This window comes from Girardinichthys multiradiatus, chromosome 17 (genome assembly GCF_021462225.1).
Source record: "Girardinichthys multiradiatus isolate DD_20200921_A chromosome 17, DD_fGirMul_XY1, whole genome shotgun sequence".
Lineage (NCBI taxonomy): Eukaryota > Metazoa > Chordata > Actinopteri > Cyprinodontiformes > Goodeidae > Girardinichthys > Girardinichthys multiradiatus.
Genome location: NC_061809.1, coordinates 3,303,315 through 3,321,148, shown reverse-complemented (window position 1 = coordinate 3,321,148; position 17,834 = coordinate 3,303,315). Strand labels below are relative to the sequence as shown.

General features: G+C 38.6%; 1 protein-coding gene across 1 annotated transcript in view; it reads left to right on the top strand.

Annotated features, from left to right (window-relative positions):
* Positions 1-5,532, top strand: part of LOC124883136 — a 43,375-nt gene extending 37,843 nt beyond the window's left edge. The window contains exon 6 of the mRNA XM_047390082.1: positions 5,495-5,532. Coding sequence (XP_047246038.1) covers positions 5,495-5,520 — 26 coding nt within the window. The 3' untranslated portion in view covers positions 5,521-5,532. The remainder of the gene's footprint in view (positions 1-5,494) is intronic.
* Positions 5,533-17,834: the final 12,302 nt, after the last annotated feature.

Genomic DNA, 17,834 nt, shown 5'->3' with positions numbered 1-17,834 from the left:
AGATCCAGGACACACAGCCAAAACAACAAAGAAGTTCATTTGGGGCAAGAAGTGTAAGAGTTGGACAGGCCAAGTTAACATCCAGACTTAAACCTCCTAGAGCAGCTCCTAAATTCATGGAAATAAAACTTGCAGTTCACACTTAATTGTAAATACATGACCAACAGGCAACATAAAATCTGAAGGCACTTACAAACAGTAAATGGCAGCCATGAAAAGCACCAAGAACACACAGCAACGATCATCAGACAAAAAACCTGGAAGGGTCATACACTTCCTGTACTTCTTCCTGTCCTTGTTCCTCAGAGCCAAATAGCTGCTCCTCTGTAACACAGCGAACTAACCTGTGTGAATGAGTGTGTGTGGGTATCATTCATACTGCAATCCAGTTAGAAGTGCTGTCATGTCAGCTCTGACTCAACAACATTGCAACCCCTCCCAACGTCATCTGCATAAGGGTTTTTTGACAAACATCACTGGTTTTCCACTATTCATGAAGCACAAACCAACAAGTTGACACAGAAAGCATGCTTGTGGTGTACCGAAACGCCGTGGCTTACCACATGTGTGTATAAGTAACAGGTGTCAGGGCTTTGCATGTGTAGTAGGATGTGACCCAGAGACCAGGAATTCTGAGAAGTGGCTTTAGTTTCTAGTTGAATCAGTTTACAAAAACATATTCTCTTTAGTTTTCCCTCTCCAAAACTACTCACATAAAATAGTTATCGATTTTTCTCTGTATTCTCAACTGTCACCTAATTTGAATCATTTCCGCCTTGTATGACAAGCTTTTTCAGGTCCACCACAGTTCTCAGTGCCTTTATTAAAGATTAAAATGCTTCCCTTTTCTTACAGTAAGCCTGCAGTGCTGCTTTGACTTGAGTAGACATAAAACTTTTATTTACTGTAGATTTTCTGAAGTTTATCTACTCACAAAAGAACCTCACAAAAGTAAGTACATCCCTCAAATGTTTGGAAATATCTTAATATAGGGAGTTTGCATGTTCTCCCCGTGCATACGTGGGTTCTCACCGGGTACTCCGGCTTCCTCCCACAGTCCAAAGACATGCCTGTTAGGTTAATTGGTCTCTCTAAATTGCCCTTAGGTGTATGAATGAGTGTGTGCATGGTTGTTTGTGTGTTGCCCTGCGATGGACTGGTGACCTGTCCAGGGTGTACCCCGCCTCTCGCCCATAGACTGCTGGAGATAGGCACCAGCTCCCCCGCGACCCACTATGGAATAAGCGGTAGAAAATGACTGACTGACTGATCTTAATATATTTTTTTATAGGACAAAACTGAAGATATGACACTTTGATACTGTGTAGTCAGTGTACAGACTGTATAACAGTGTAATATTGCTGTCCCCTCAAAATAACCATAAAGCCATTAATGTCTAAACTACTGGCAAACATTGTGTCCAATCAATAATTTTCACTCCCCAGTGTCCAGTCACATGACTCCTGCCAGTGTTACACTGTCAGGAGTGTTAAATTTGGTGTTATTAGTCTCACACTCTCTCATACTGGTCCCTGGAAGTTCAACATGGCTTCTCATGACAAAGAACTCTCTAAGGACATAAAAAAAGAAATGTTGCTCTACATAAAGATGTCCTAGGTTAGGCCTGGGACATCACTCAACACCCTGAAACTGAGCTGCCCAAACAGCAGTTTACCAGGACAGGTTCCCCTCAGAACAGGCCTCACCATGGTCGACCAAATAATTTAAGTGAACGTGATCAGCATCATATCCAGAGGTGGTCTTTTGAAAGTAGATGTAAAAGTGCTGCCAGCATTGCTGCAGAGTTTGAAGGGGTGGGGGGTCAGCCTGTCAGTGCTCAGACCAGACACTGCAAACGGCATCACTGACATCATGGCTGTCTAAGCCTCTTATTAAGATGAGGCACAAGAAAGTCTGAAAAACAGATGGCTGAAGACAAGCAGACTAAGGACATGGATTACTGGAAACATGTTCTGTGGTCTGATGACGCCAAGATAAACCGATCTGATTCAGTTGATGTCAAGTGTGTTTGGCAGAAACCAGGTGAGGAGTACAAAGACAAGTGTGTCTTGCTTACAGTCAAGCATGGTTGTGAGAGTGTCATTGTTTGGGGCTACATGAGTGCTGCTGCTGTGGGAAGCTACAGTTTATTGAGGTAATCGTGAATCCTTCCTCAAATGGAAGGTGGAAGAGTGCAAGGTCAGGTCACCAGTTTTCTGATGTTTCTGTTGTCATGGAGGAGTGGGTGAGGATTCCAGTGGCAACCTGTGAAGCTCTAAAGAACTCCATGCCCAAGAGAGCTAAGGCACGGCTGGAAAATTTACATTTTCGGCACAATTTGTACTTTTGTTTTTACAATATAAATGGAAATAAAAAGCCTAAATCTCTTAAAAAATTCTACATGTATTCGCAATATCTTCTCATGTGTGTATATGTACATTTTTACTAAAATGTATATTTTTTATGTCCATTTATATTGGAAAAAAAATCACTGGGAGCAAAGTGTACTGGAGTCAAATTCCTTGTTTGTGTGCGCAAACTTAGCAATAAAGCTGATTTGGATTTTTATCTTAGAGGTGTACATCCCTTTTACTGGCAGCGGTTTAGACATTAATGGCTGTGTGTTGAGCTATTTTGAGGGGACAGTAAATTTACACTGTTATACAAGCTGTACACTGACTACTTTACATTGTATCAAAGTGTCATAACTCCAGTGTTGTCTCATATAAAGATGTAATAAAATATATACATAAATGTAAAAAAGTGTACTCACTTTTGTGAGACACTTTAAAATTAAAAACACAAAACATTTATATACTATTAACTGTAGATATTTTTAAATTGCACACTAAGCTCACGGTTAGAATTTCTATATTGTCTGATAATTGGTTATTGATCTTCCCAACTTAAGAAGACAATGTGTAACAAGTGCATTTATCCACACATTCAAAACGCAGTAGCTTCCTAAAAACAGTGAAAAAAACTGTTAGATGATTACTACTAAGGGCAGGAGAGAAGTTAAGAAGTAGCGGAAAACATTCTATGTTGCTATGAACAGAGATGCTTATAAAAATTTTATTAGCTGAGGCATTATTTTAGAGGACAGAAAACCACACTGCTGACCACATCAGCTTGTTTCAGTTTGCATTCAAGCAGAAATGTACTACATAGAGGCTTACCCACAATGAGTTGGTCTGGTGATTTAGCTACAGCCCCTGCCATGTATCGGTAAACAAGGCATTCTAAACACTTACGTGAACACTTCTGGGTGCAGCACCTCTATTTAGCATTTCAAGAGATTTTTCCAGTAGCCTCCTTTCTGCTGAACTACCTAATCCCACCATCACTACTTCTGTGCGTGTTCAGAGATCAGTGTTTGTCCAATGGTTATCTAATTGCTATCTAATTTTTTTATGATTGCAAGAAATTCTAAGAGCATACTCCTTAAAACATGCAGTACACACTGACAGAGATACGGACTTTTTGCAAGAGAGCGTCTTTGCGTTCCGCTTGCTTGTTGATTAGAAGCTTGTGAACTTCTGCTGCATACATTAAATCTCACCGAAGCCTGCAGAGAAAAAAAAAATGAAGGAAGAAAGTGAGAAAGCAACAGTTACATAAGAACTCACTATGTAATTGACATCATCTCTTTGCTGACTGACATTGAGGATCAGCAGTGATCTAGATGGGAAAAACTAATGAAGTAAATGTTATATAAACACCAATCACCATAAATATACTGACTAAAGCGGAATGCTGCAAAATAAACTATTACCTCTCCACCACCTCCTAGATATGAATTTTGTTTTACACATTTCACACCAGATTCATTGCAAGAATGATACCACCTCCGGTTACCTTCACCTACAGTATGGATCTCATATATATGTGGATGGTATTTGTTTATGAAAATAGGGTGTGATGGGGCCTATTTAGTGTTATTGTTGTTGTTGACCAAACAAGAGAAGAATTGTTTATATGCTCAGTCAAACTAAGTACGCCCGAGCAATCAACACATGCTATCCCAACTAGAAATCAACCACCTTGAATGTGATTTGTCCACAGTCAGACTATAGCAGTGTGTTTGAATAATGTGGAGACTAAAGTTTAACCCACCTGAGTGACTAGTATCATTGTGACTATTTAAACCTGTAACGATGCATCCACAGAGCCTCACAAGATTAGCTGCCTGAGTTTCTTTATATCCTTTAAGGAGCTACTTATACTGGCTGCTCAGTTTGGAAGTCAACCCAAGTAAAAAATAGCTGCAGTCTACAAACAATACTATGGGGCCCACACAGTCTAAAGCAACTTCTTAGTCATGCATATGTTCTTTCAGGCTCATGAGCAAAGCCCAACCTGCTGAAGCTCAAGATCTCTTCCGGTTCATCATTACATATTAGACATTTAAAAAATCTAATTTACTGAGTTATCTGTGTAGTTTGGGTAATGTTAGGGTAGGGGTTTAGAGTTATGGTTAGGCATCAATGTTAGAATTAGTTTTAGGGTTTACTTCATGATAGAAGAATTTACAAACCAAAATAGGACAGAGGGTGGTAAGGTCTAAGGGTTTCAGGGTAAGCCTCCATCTCACCCTTTCCCAATAATCATCTGCTGTGGTTCTCCTATTTTGCTCCTTTGTCCACTATATCCACTATTCCTCTCTGCACATGTCTACATTTTTCTCAGACTTGCTTCTCTTACTTTGTTTTCAAACATCTTACCTTAAACCGCCAGTATAATATGACCATTTCTAATTCTCCCTATTGCAGTCACTCACAATAAAGGTTTAGCAACAGCTCTGTCTCATGTTTTTGTGCCACTACTCTCTCCAACACTAGACCCACCATCTCCAAACCACACGTTAGTAGGTCTTGCTACGATCTTTTAAACCTTTGTTCAAACACTTGCAACTACCTTTCTTTCACAAATCACAACAAGATAACAAGATGTGTGTTTGCACGATGTAGGACCTTCCTGGCCGCAGCAGCGTTAGGGTTGTTAGCCACAAGTAACGTGGAAGAGTTAGACGATTAGGGTGACCAGATATCGAAAAAACGAATGCGGGACAACCAGGATGCTTATGAGGGACATTACCAACACTACGATGATGTCATAAATTTTAATTTGACTTAGATCTCGCATTACATTCATCAATCCCTGCTTTACCTGTTAGTGCACAACAATGAATAAGCACAAGTTTGAAAAAATCAATTTTACAAGCTTTTAAAGTTTAACACTGGTAATCCCAGCTGCTGTTACCTTGTCTGTCTGCCAGTCATCACTGGGTTTGAGTTAAAACAAGTCCTTTGATCAACAAGTGGATTTTCAGCCGTGCATTTCTTGTGTGACTCACTTTTACGGTATCGCTTCACATCGTGCCCCCCTCCGTGTGAAATGATTAATAACTTTGGCAAGTTTCATAACAATCCCTTTGTTTTGCGTATAGCCTACTGTGGTAAGCTAAAATCTTTTTCTTGTTTTATTTTCCCAGCATCGTGGTGCACAGGCTGGTCATGACGTGGGATGTTGGTGAGTGTCTCTAGTTCGTAATGATATCGGACTTGTGGGGATGCTGCAAAAAGAAAGGTGCTCTTTGAACTGTCTTGCTCACAGAGTAACCCATGTCCGAGGGACCTTTAAATGTCATTGTGTGTGTTTAAGTTGCTGTAAAACTAAAACATATTTGTGCAAAACTCCTTTAGGGAACATTAAAGCCTCCTCTTCAGAGGGATTTAAGAAAAAACTGTTGGCATTTGTCCTAGTTTTAGGGAGAAAAATGGGCATTGCTTTTTTCATACCGGTACCGGTATACTCGGGCTTATATACACAGGCTGGAAAACGCTATGAAAATTGACTTCTGAATTAGCATGATGAGAACTCTGATGATGTTACTATATCAGAGAGCAAGAAAGGTGCTCTCCACACAAGGCCTTAAATGTCTTGGCAACGTTTCTGCATGCTTCTGGGACAGATAAAAGAACACATTGGCTGAAAAGGTTTTGTACTCGTCTTATTGCTGTCAGGGGTGTATCAACAGCTTTCTTTCCGTTTCAGCTGATGAGTCTTTTACATTGCAAAGACTTGACAGAGAGTGAGTTTGCAGTGATATACTAACAAACTAATGTTAGGCAGATATAATATTTGACCTGTGTGAACAAGGGAAAGCCCTAAGGATTATGACTACATCTGAATCTTTATTTCATCACTGGTTTTTGCAAGCTCACATAGGAGTCCACACACTGACTAGTGTTAACACACTAGAGGCAAGTTCTCTATTTAGAAAACAATATTTTCAACAAAAAAAGCCTGTTATCTTTGCACTAGGACAGACTAGTTTCCACATATCATGGTTTAAGGTTTTAAAAAGTTATGCTTACAAGTTTCACATATCCTTTTTATGGTTTACTGCCCTTTTAATAAGATGCCAAATAAAGTGCTACAGTTATTCTGGGCATGGAAAGCAGAACTGCGGTGCCCCTCCTCTACGTGTTTTCTATGCAGTGTGGATCACTCTCATATTTTCTTTCTTCCAAGAAAGAGAAAGTCAGCTGATCACAGAGTTGTGGCAGGGAAATTAAAGGAGCTTATTTATTTAAAGTATACAAAGCATCACAATACAAGCATACTGTTACAGTATCCATAAAATACACTTATTAGTTCGCTGTTGTCTTGACTCCGCAGACTGCCGCTCATCCTCAAGGTGGACTCAAAGTGTGCATCCACCAGACATGCCCGCGCAAAGCTAAATTTGTATGACCACGTATGCGAATAAGTCACACAATAAATAGCTCAGCAGGAAAACGTCTCTACATCAAACTGTGTTAAATGTGGCACACTGCTACGTGTAACCAGTTACAAGGATGCACAGTTTTACTGCCACTCTGCACTGCACTGGCAGGTGCATTCCTCCTCTTTGTCCCTAGTGTGGTTTAAATGCCTTATGTACCATCTTCTTTTCTATTTCTTTCTCCAAAGTTACAAGGCAAATTAGCTCTCCCTTCTCATCCCATGACACCATGGCAGAAAGTGTGAGAAATGTAGGAACTTGTTACCAGAAATGTAGGAAATTAGTACGCTCGACTGTGAAACTTTAAACATTCATGAACAGTGTGTGCTGAGAAACTACATACTGTTGGTTTCTCAATGTATGAGATTCTTTGTGGCTAAAAATGAGTGCAGTTTAAAATTGTTAATCATTTAATAAATAGGATTTCTTTTTCTTCTTCAGTATTTGACCTGCTGATAACTGATTAGATCAAGGATTCCAAGCTCTGGCATATCTGGCGTAACTTCGCAATTTTTGCATTAAATCTTTTTGTCAATACTAAGCTTGGAGTGATCTGGTTACGATCTGGTTATTACTAACATTAAAACAATGATTGTTCTTGTCATAACTTCAGAAAATGACTCAATGTATAAGATTCTGTGTGACTTCCCCAAGGGATTCACATGAAGCATGTTTGCCTGCTTATATCTGGGGGCTTTTTTCCTGGTTCTGACTTGTTCGCCAGTTTCTTTTTTCGTCAGTAAGCTCATGTCGAGGTTGTCATTCCCGATGATAGTAGCTATTTTGCATCATGCATGCCTTTTGTGCATATCTTCTAACAAGTTCTTAGTCAGGTAGGTTTGAATAAATACAATCTTGCACACATGCACTCAAGTAATTTTTTTTCACAGACATATCTGAAATTTCTGAAGGATTTCTGACGTTTTTTTAAGAACCCAGATAAAAATGGAAAACATCCAGGTAGACCACAGAAGACATCATAGCGACAGGACAGAAAAACTCAAAGAAGCAGAATTAGGTTTAGGGTTTAGAAGCTTGAAAAAAAATACTTTTCCCCCACCCAAACAGCAGACACCTTTTATAGACACCAGAGGGCACCACTGTGCAAAGTTTTGCTCATGCTGTGTCCAGTGTTTCTAGCAAACTTTCTGATTCTTTTCCAAATTGGACCGGAAATCGTCGCCAGCATCCATACATCAGAATTCTAGCTGCTCAAACTGAGCTTGCATCATTTCTATGACTTAGTGTCAGCAAGAAGGATATTTGCTGAGCAATTAGGCATAAAACCTCAACAGGCCATGGAAGTCTCAAGTTTGACGTTCCCTTAACATGTGCAATGTAAGCAGCATAAGCTGCCGGTAATATAGGGGAACAACACATTCTAAGCCTCTGCATTATATAGATATAGGGTGCAAAATATGTGTATGGAATAATATTTGTATTTCTAGACTTTACTCCCCAACTCGTGGTCTTAAATACCATGTCCATTCATTATATGCTTACTGTGCTTTTGTAATTTACACCTTCCCCTCTGTCTGTTGATGAGCTGTTCCGAATTGTAGCCTTACTTTATTGTTCTTGGCTGACTGGAGCCGATGTTGTTCTTTACAGCACATCTGCTTGTAAAACGGGGAAGCAAATTCAGACAAATATTGACCAACCACCATCCCCACCTTTCCACCTAATTCAAGAGATTGTTGTGTGTGAAAATGCCAGCTGATCAGCAGTTTCTGAAATATTCAGATCAGTCCGTCTGGCATAAAGAAATGTGACATGGCAACATGGCAACCATCCCATGTTCAAAGTCAATTTCCTTCTTATTATGATGCTGACATCGAATTCAAGCAATAGTCTTCACCACATCTAGATACCCAAGAGCATTAAATTTCTAGCCATGGGATTGGTTGATTTGCTAATCAGGTCAAAAAGTAACTCAAAAAAGTGGTAATTGAGTGTACATTTTTTAACGTGCTCATTGCAGTGCTATAAAATTATACATAGGGCCCCTCTGGTTCTAGAACTTCAGTCACATGCTCTGAAAGCAGACGGTGTCATAACTACTTGAGTTCACCTATATCACAGAAACGACAGGTAGACCTATTTAGCGATGAAATAGGGTTTGTGGTTGTATGATTATTACAGAACTATGCTCTGAAAGACGTTACTGCATTGCTGTAGACACCATTTCTTTAAAACAGTTGACAAAATGTATATAACTTCTCTTTAAAACTGATATATAAAGTTAATTATTGCTCTAACTGCAAGCGTAAAGTTTAGAGGAGGGTTGGGGCTAGGGCAGTTATTTTATTTCTTTTTAAAAAACTGATGAAGTAGCATGATAAAACCGAGCTCTATGCAACCCTTAACACATAAATATTGATTTAGAAAGAACTTATGTGGCGTGGTACGGCACAGTTCGAAGGTCCTGGGTTTAAATGTTGCCCTTGCCCTTTGGAAAGTACTCCACTATTCTCCCACATTCCACGAGCATGCAAGCTCCACCACATCAGGGCATGCAAAAAAAAATGTGATTCAAAAAACATATTAACAACAACAACCACAATAAATAAATATATTCATATTGCAGAATATGAGGGCAAATGTCCAGCACCAAAAGCTTGGCCAAAACTGGATCATGCAAAATGACAATGACTCCAAACACAACAGCAAGTCTACAACATAACGGCTGAAAGAGAAAATAATCAAGTTAGAGGGGCCCAGTCAAAGGCCGGACTGTGACTGAAATGCTGTGCTGGGCTCACAAGACAACTGTACAGAAAACAATGTCTTCAAACATCAATAAACTGTGGCAATGTTGTAATGCATTGTAAGAAATCTATAAGGTCAAACAGAAGACTTCAAGTTACTGCACCAGAAAAATGGTTCTACTAGGGTGTATATTCAAAAATATTCCTTATTTACATTTACTTTTTGATATAAGTTTGCAACATGACATAACATGACCTGAGGTGTTGTTCAAACAAAGTTGTACATTGTTTTCAAATTTTAAGATCTAGTTTGAAACTTCACACTGAAGTAATGAAGAAGGTAAACTTCTTTTTGTAGACTAAATCAGCGAATCAGGTATTAATAAAGAGGCCGGGGAAGGCCACTGCTGGCACCAAACCACAGAGAGTGATGGACATAAGTCCATGACAAATAAAAACTTCAAGCCAGGATAATATGGATTATACCCAACTACTGTGTGATATTTAAAGGAACCGAGGCAGCAAGGGGGGCTGAAGTCACCCAGAAGCTGTTGCACCTTTACAACCTTTACAACTAAGTGAAGTAGTGACAAAGCTGGAAAGTGTGACATATGTAAACGTAAGCTAATTTTGCATCTTGAAGGTGAGAAGTAGGCATGACAGACATTCATGAGACCTGCCAGTCATGAAACTTGAGAAAACAGACTGGAACAAGTTGCAATGTGTCACTTGATCAGTTCAGGGCTTTATCATTCATTGGACTAGTCTCGCTAAAGTAGGTTAGATTGTTGGCCTGTAAACATTAGATATATTTTTTGAAACATGACACGCTTTTTGTATATGTTAATTTTTGCGCCTTTATGATGGAACTGTTTTGCGAAAGAGGCCATAGCAGAGAAGCAGGGGCACCAACGAGCATAGAAGAGGAGCAACACGTAATATTGGTGCTTATATGTTGACTTTAGGCTGAGAAACATTCATCCCCTGCTTTGACAGAGAATGTCCACACCAGGGGGAGAAAGGGAACACGTCTTATGGGCTGATGGAAACTCTAAAAGCTCAAGTGATCTTTTAAGATTGATTTGATGCAGCAACCTTGTGTTAACATGATTTTAGGTCCTACCTTTCGTCAGTGAGGGAAGATCTTTGCTATGAAATATCTTTGCTATGACAGCACTACATTCTTGCCAACCTCCTCAGAGCTTTGTGTTTTTGGCACTGATTTGGTTCTGTTCAGAGAACCACACAAGGTGTACCTCAGTGCCATTTTAAAGAAGCTGTGGATGCTGCCAAAAAATCTGCTTCCTGAATACATTTCATATCCCTGAGTGGTATCTACAAACATATTTCCTCTCTCAAACACACACTGCTCCTACCTTTGGTTGAATTTGCTTTGGAGAGACAGTAAGAATACCTTGATCTGGTATATAGTTTTCTCTTGGTCACCATTTCAAGTACTTTTTATTTTATTATGTTAACTCAATTTGTTAGCTTCCAACAATTCACTTTAAACCTTGTGCTTTAAGCTGTAAGATACTGAAACTGAGATTATATCTTCTATTTCTATCAGAAATCTGAAAGCTTTGGTCAAGAGTAGGGAAACCTCATCTATGTTTAGTATTTCTTTTTTCAAGAGACAGTTACAGTTTCAGGTTTTTATTTCAGGTCTAATGTGTGCAAGAGCTGGCTGCACACCTGGAGAATCTCCACCTACAGTAGGTTAGGAACCCAAATAAATATTACTTAAAGGGAATGATACAAATCCTCTAAATGAACCACATGGTTGGAGAATGTTAACTTTATCCTTTAGTTCAGTAGATGACATCAATACAGTAAACTGCTTTAAATCTAAAATTACGGTTTTGTGCTCTTTCCACATGTTGAACCAGGTTTGGATAAAGATAAAGGGACCTTTACTGAACGTTACTGGAAAATGACCTACTAAGACTTTTATGTAGCGGTTTTACTATTACATTTCTTCAAAATACATTCAGATAAAAGTCCCTTGAAGTGGGGGTTTCTAGATAAAGAAAGTGATACAAGATTAAATGAGTAACTCTGTTGTAAGTAATGTCACAAGAATAGATATCTGCGTATGTTTAGTTCCAGATCAGTTCAGCAGACTCGAATGAAAACCCACTCTTGGTGTAATTTGTTACTAATTCTGAAACCCTGCATACCAGCAGTGAGTAACGGTAGAATGACAGTCTTCGTCACTCAGTATAATGTTTTTTTATGGCTACCTGTTTTAGTGGAACTCCGAAAGCCAGCAGAATAATAATAAAAAAGATTCTAACTTAGATTTCAGCGTGTCGCAGAAGTTGTAGATGTGCACATTATCCAGTTAACAGATCACTATTCGGGTTTGTTTTGTTGGGTGCAGCCAGAAATACGCTTGAAGTAATGTTTAGTAATGTTTTTTGTATAGTGTTGCTGTAAAGGACTTTAAGGGACACAGTGGAGCTGACAGAAACTGCTGAAATGTTTCCTGGAGGTGGGGTGTGATATGGTGACTAACGCTAGGACACAAAGCTCTTATTTGCAGTCAACTAAAAACATGGAATCATGCTTTTTAATGTTAATTTATCAACAAATACATTGTGCTCATGCATTATTACAGAAACAAAGGTAAGATTTTGTATATGGTGGAAAACATAAAAAAACTAGCATGCTATGACTGTATTCCAGTGACAGCTTTTAACTTCAAACTTGCATTAACGCTTCAAGATAATAACTCACGATTTTCTAAAATCAAAATGGCAACTACCCTTAAAATAAAGTACTAGTTATTTTTGTAAGCGTCTCCAAACACATTGCTACTGAATTGTATGCTAGACCGACAACCATCCAAATTGTCAGCTAATTTTATGTAGTGCTGGCAAGGCGTGAAGAAGTTCAATAACATGAATAAAACAATCTAACTTGCTTCTCCAAAACTCATCTTTTTTACTCATCAGTGATACATTAATCTTTCATGTTTCATGCTAAAGTATAAAATCCTTTTAGGTGAAAATATCCAGAAATGCTCACCACTGTGATGCAAACTGCAGTCCACTAAACCCTAAAATGGCGGGTAATTCGTATTGACTTATATTTGAAATGTACATACAACATTTAAGACTTTTGTCTTTAAATGAGACAGAACAGCTGTACACAGTGATGGTCACATAATGTTGATTCAGTATGCTAGAAACAGAAGACTTATACCGTATCCTGCTGTTGCATGAAGGGATACTCCCTCCATTTTTGAACAAACAGATTACAACATTTCCGAAGGCTAAAACAACTGGAAGAAGTTTTAAAATCTGCACCCAAAAGCCAAATTTAAGAATTAAAAAGGCAGAGCAGAAACAAACACATTTTTAGCTCCTCTAGTTTACATGGAGAGCGGATGTGTTGAGAGGTATTCTCAACACATCCGCAACGGTATTACTGAAGTCAGAAGCATTTCTTGGAGCACATGCTAGCAGCTTTTCCAGAGAAACTAAGAACTAAAATCTTACCAGGGAGATCGGTTGATCTTATGGAGTTGGTAAATGTCTAATATGTTTTCAATAAAAATTTTCTTCATAAAGTTTCTAATCAAAATGCATGAGCATTCAGGTCCTGCTTCTGAAATTGCTCAAGACGGAGGTTCAGACGGGAGATTTGAACCCGATTAAAGCTAAAAACTTATAAGCGACCACATAGCCAGCTGGTGTATTAGTTATCGGTACCAAGGTATGGCAAGATTTTAAATGGTTCTGGCTTCAAAATGAGAGATTTCGTCCTTTGAATGAGTTTTCTCCGACTTCAAGGAGCATAGAGTAAAGCAGTACTGCCCACCTGTTGCTGGTTCCAACACTTTTCTCATGCTTACAGAAACGACAAATTTGATGTTTGATTGCAAATCTAATCTCTTTGGCAAAAGATTGGAATCAGCCACTTTTTTCTGATCAGCCTCAATCTCAAATCAGCAAAACTGGGATTTTGTTTTTCTCTTCATTAAATGCATCGAAACTAAGACCCACTATTCTTGGGTCCACAAATGCCTTTATAAACTGCATGTACTTTGGTGAACTTTCTATTGAATTTAATGATAATCAGATAAAGGTTAGGGACATATGCTTAATAACAATACTTTTGGGGATTCAAAATGAATATCTCTGTCAAACAATCTGCAGCCATTGTTCTTCTTTTATGTATTATGGTTCTTCAAATAAGAATTTGGAATTAGTGAAAGTTCGGAAATCTGGAACTCGATATCGACTCGGAAAACCCTAATCTCTAGTCAAAAAATTGTATCAAGAGATGAGTTGTAAATGGGTCCTTTTTGTCTTAACAAAAGTCTTAGAGGGAAAAGACTAAAAGTATCCTACACCCACTACTGTTTTATGCCCAGTATGAGCATGAGTATTATGTGTGTGAAGGGAAATGTATCTCGACACAAAATGGTAGCAGCGACGAACAAATATGGAGGTAAGGAGCTATGAAAGAATGAAGTGAATCAGAACTGTCAGAGCTGATAAATTATTACATAAATACATAAATAACTTGAAAAGCACTCAGAGCACAGACATTCACCAAAGCAATAGGGTCATTAACGTATGTCAGTTTTTTTCTATACTGTTAAGCAATACTCTGGATGACTTCCGGCCAATGTATGTCAACTGCGCACAGGGAGATGAACCATTTAGGAATTCCAAGTTGTCGCCCCGTGATCTGGCAATTTTAAAGAATCCTTCAAAAAATCTAGGATCTAGATGGAGCTCCGCATCTGCACCAAAATCTAATCATCGGGTTTTTTTGTCTTATTACGCACCTTGTTGGAAAATTTCATTCGAATCCGTTCAGAACATTTTGAGATATTTTGCAGACGGACAAACAAACGCCGACAAAAACATAACCTTCTTAGCGGAGGTAATTAGAAGATAAACTTTCAAAATCATTTATGTTGAAATTAACAGCTTTTTTAAACTGTAACCTCCAGCATGAGCGCCCCTTGTAAACAAATTGGAATAACATCACCCACACACATAAGAGCACAATCCAGCTATCGACCAGAAACTTTGAAACTAACAACCTGAGAATCAGCCACAAAGCACATAATAACACTGACAGTACTCACAGCTCCGTGTCTCTTTCTAACCCGTTGTGCAGTGAAGAAAAACTCCAGCAGCCTGTGGTGTTCTTTCTGTTTTCCTTCAAACTTCCTCCATGTTTTAACTTCCACGGATTGTGGTGCGCCATCACAGTTGTTCAGTCTGTACTTTGTGCAGTCATGAATGAGAAGAGGAACATGAGTCACAGACAGTAGCAACACTCACCAGCTACAAATACAAACAAGCAGAGGTCTTTGAAACCATGCCTGCGAACATATATCTTCATGTAAATGTGTGTCTGTTTTTCTTTGAAGAAATTAACTGATTGACCAGATGAATGATGAAAATAAAGACTCACAAATCGATTGTATTGTCATTGCCTTCCAGATCAGTGTCAAAATAAAACCAGGAAACTTGGTAACGAAGTGACATCAAAACGTTGATTAAAAAGAAAATCAAAAAATCTGACGATTTTATCAGCAGAGTGAAACTTCAAGAGGGAGGAAAGTCCCACCTTGTCAAAGGTTCTTCTTGGAAGAACCACAGAGAGCATCCTCCAAAACCACACAACAAAAAACTATCAACAACTTAAAATGTGTAGCCTGCCTAACACATAACTTTTTGATATTGGGACCAACTAGGAGGAGTCTCAGAAACGTCCTAAATGTAGTCATATATTTTAGAATATTTTCAGCAAAAAGGTGGGGTTACCCATGACACAGAGATGAAACTATCAGAGCCTATGTGTAACCCCACCTTCTTGCAGCTAGGTCTCAAGTGGCACAAAGGAGATAAAAGAAAGACATGGATGAAGAGTGTGACAGGAAACTGTCAGGAAACTAATACCACTCGCAGAGAAATGAGAGCAAATGAGAAGACAAGCAGCTGCATCTCAAAAAAAATTGAAAATCAGCATTAATGTCTTTCAATAAATAACAGACTACATTAATGCCAGGTGTAGACCCTGTCATGGCTACCTTAAGCTGCAGTCTACAGCAGACTCCAGAATGGATATTGTCTCCTTGTTGCCTGTGCACGTTTTGGTACCGGACTTTTTTCTTCCACTCAACCTTCCTTTAACACGCTTGGATAGAGTTGTCTGTAAAGAGCCAGCATTACCCTATGGCATATCCTGATACACTCACAACTAGTTTGGCATAAAAACCAACAGTGTCTAGTTGTTTTACAATACAGGACAACACAGGATTCTGAAAGGTTTATGCCTCTTAAGAACCACACTGAAACAGGCTGATCGGGCACCTTCTATGGTTTGTTGAATAAATAAATGTTGAATAAATCAACTAAGAATTTTTCCAAAGAAAATCGGTTAGATATTTGTCAAGGACAACTTTTGGGTTTCCTGAGATGTTTCTTTGCTTTCTGTGACACAGTTGATTTCACAAAAAAAGACATTGCCAGCTGTGAAATTGTATTATAACAATCTATAAAAGGATTTTTGATACAAAAATATTATGGGCAACCATGGGAACAGCCACATCATAATTTGTTCACAACAGTCAACTTTAAAGCAGATCTAGATTGGTTACTGAGTGGAGTAGATCGTCTGATCACACCAACAGAAAGTGATATGTCAGCATGTTGAGGCTTACTGGAAATGCTTGGAGTTCTCCCCTCTTTGTCCTTGATGCATGTCTCAATTTTCCCCAACCCTGAACATTCCCCTATGATCTGCTGATTGTTAAACATGTCTTGATTTGTCTCATTAGCCTTTTTGCTAAACTTATCTTGAAACACTTTGGTTTCAGATTTAGATTATACGAACAATATGAAAGATGACAGGGCGACGGTGGTAAGGATTTGTCCTGTAACCGGTGGGTTTCTGGTGAACTTCTGCGCCGTCCATCTCAGTCGTTGTGTCCTTGGGCATGACACTTCACTTGCCTTGCCTGCTGATGGTGGTCGGAGGGCCCGGTGGAGCCCCACGTCTGTCACCCCAGGGCAGCTGTGGCTACAACGTCAGTGTGTGAATGGGTGGATGACTGATTGTAGTGTAAAGCGCTTTGGGGTCCTTGGACTTATAAAGCGTTATACAAGTGCAGGGCATTTACTATTTCTGTTAAACTTTATTTGTGATTCAAATACATTTTATAGACCAAATATCTTAATGAAGAAAACATAAGGTATGAATACAACAAACTCTTTTATACCAGCTGAGAAAGCTGAGCATCTTCACTGGCAAAACTACTTAGTTTAACCTGTCCAGCTAAGCAAGGGAAGAACCTAAAACGCTAATTTGCTTCACACATTTCATCTGCATGAATATGAATGTATTTTAATAGTGATGCAACAAATTCACAAGAATTTTTCACAAGTGCATTGTGAAAGTATTAAAAATACTTGAACATTAGACAGAACCAATAAACAATAAAACCACAAACTTCAATGTAATGTGTCATGTGACAAACAAAAAGTAGTGCAAGACAATTCCCTTTCAAATACTTACACTAATATAATAGCAGCGTTCCGGAGAACATGACACAGTAGTGTAATGATCAAAGATCACTCAATGAACTATTAGACGATAAAGGTCTTGACACATATCCCTAAAAGAATTACTGACTATAATAAATAGCTGTAAAAGGCTTTAACTTATTTAGTAAAACTGAGATTATTCATTATATTCTGCTTGTGAATGTTTTAGATCAATTAAATGTGTTTCATCTCCCAGTATAAACATCTAAATAATAATTAACAGTATATAATAACAGTACATAATTGTTTAGTTTAATTCTGTAGTTGCTTGAATAAATACGATCAGCTAAACTTAATTGTGTTAACTGGCTGTTTCCAGGTTATCCTTCCAACATCCCTAGCTCAGTAATAACATGAAACCAAAAGTGTCCAACATCAGCACTGACTTGAAGTGAAACTTTCTACACTGTTTTCACATTTTAAATATGTAGATATGAGTAATTTCAGCATTCTTTGTTCTCAAAGAGGGAAATAAAACCTTCCAGTAAGCAGGCTGTCGTCCGAAACAAAATGAGGCCTCCTTTATGTTTCACAAGGGGATAAATTAACAAGGAAAGCCTCTCAGTGACACATTATGAGCAAGAGTGAAACCGAGTGAAAGAGGTTCAATAATGGCCGTACATTACCGACAGATCTTGTCGTTGAACAAAGTAGTGAGCAAGCACTTCTGTGGTTTAACTAGTAATTATAGGCTCACAGAGGTTAATGCTACCGTTAGAGATGTTCTGAGGACAAGTTTCAAACTGACTACAATGATACACA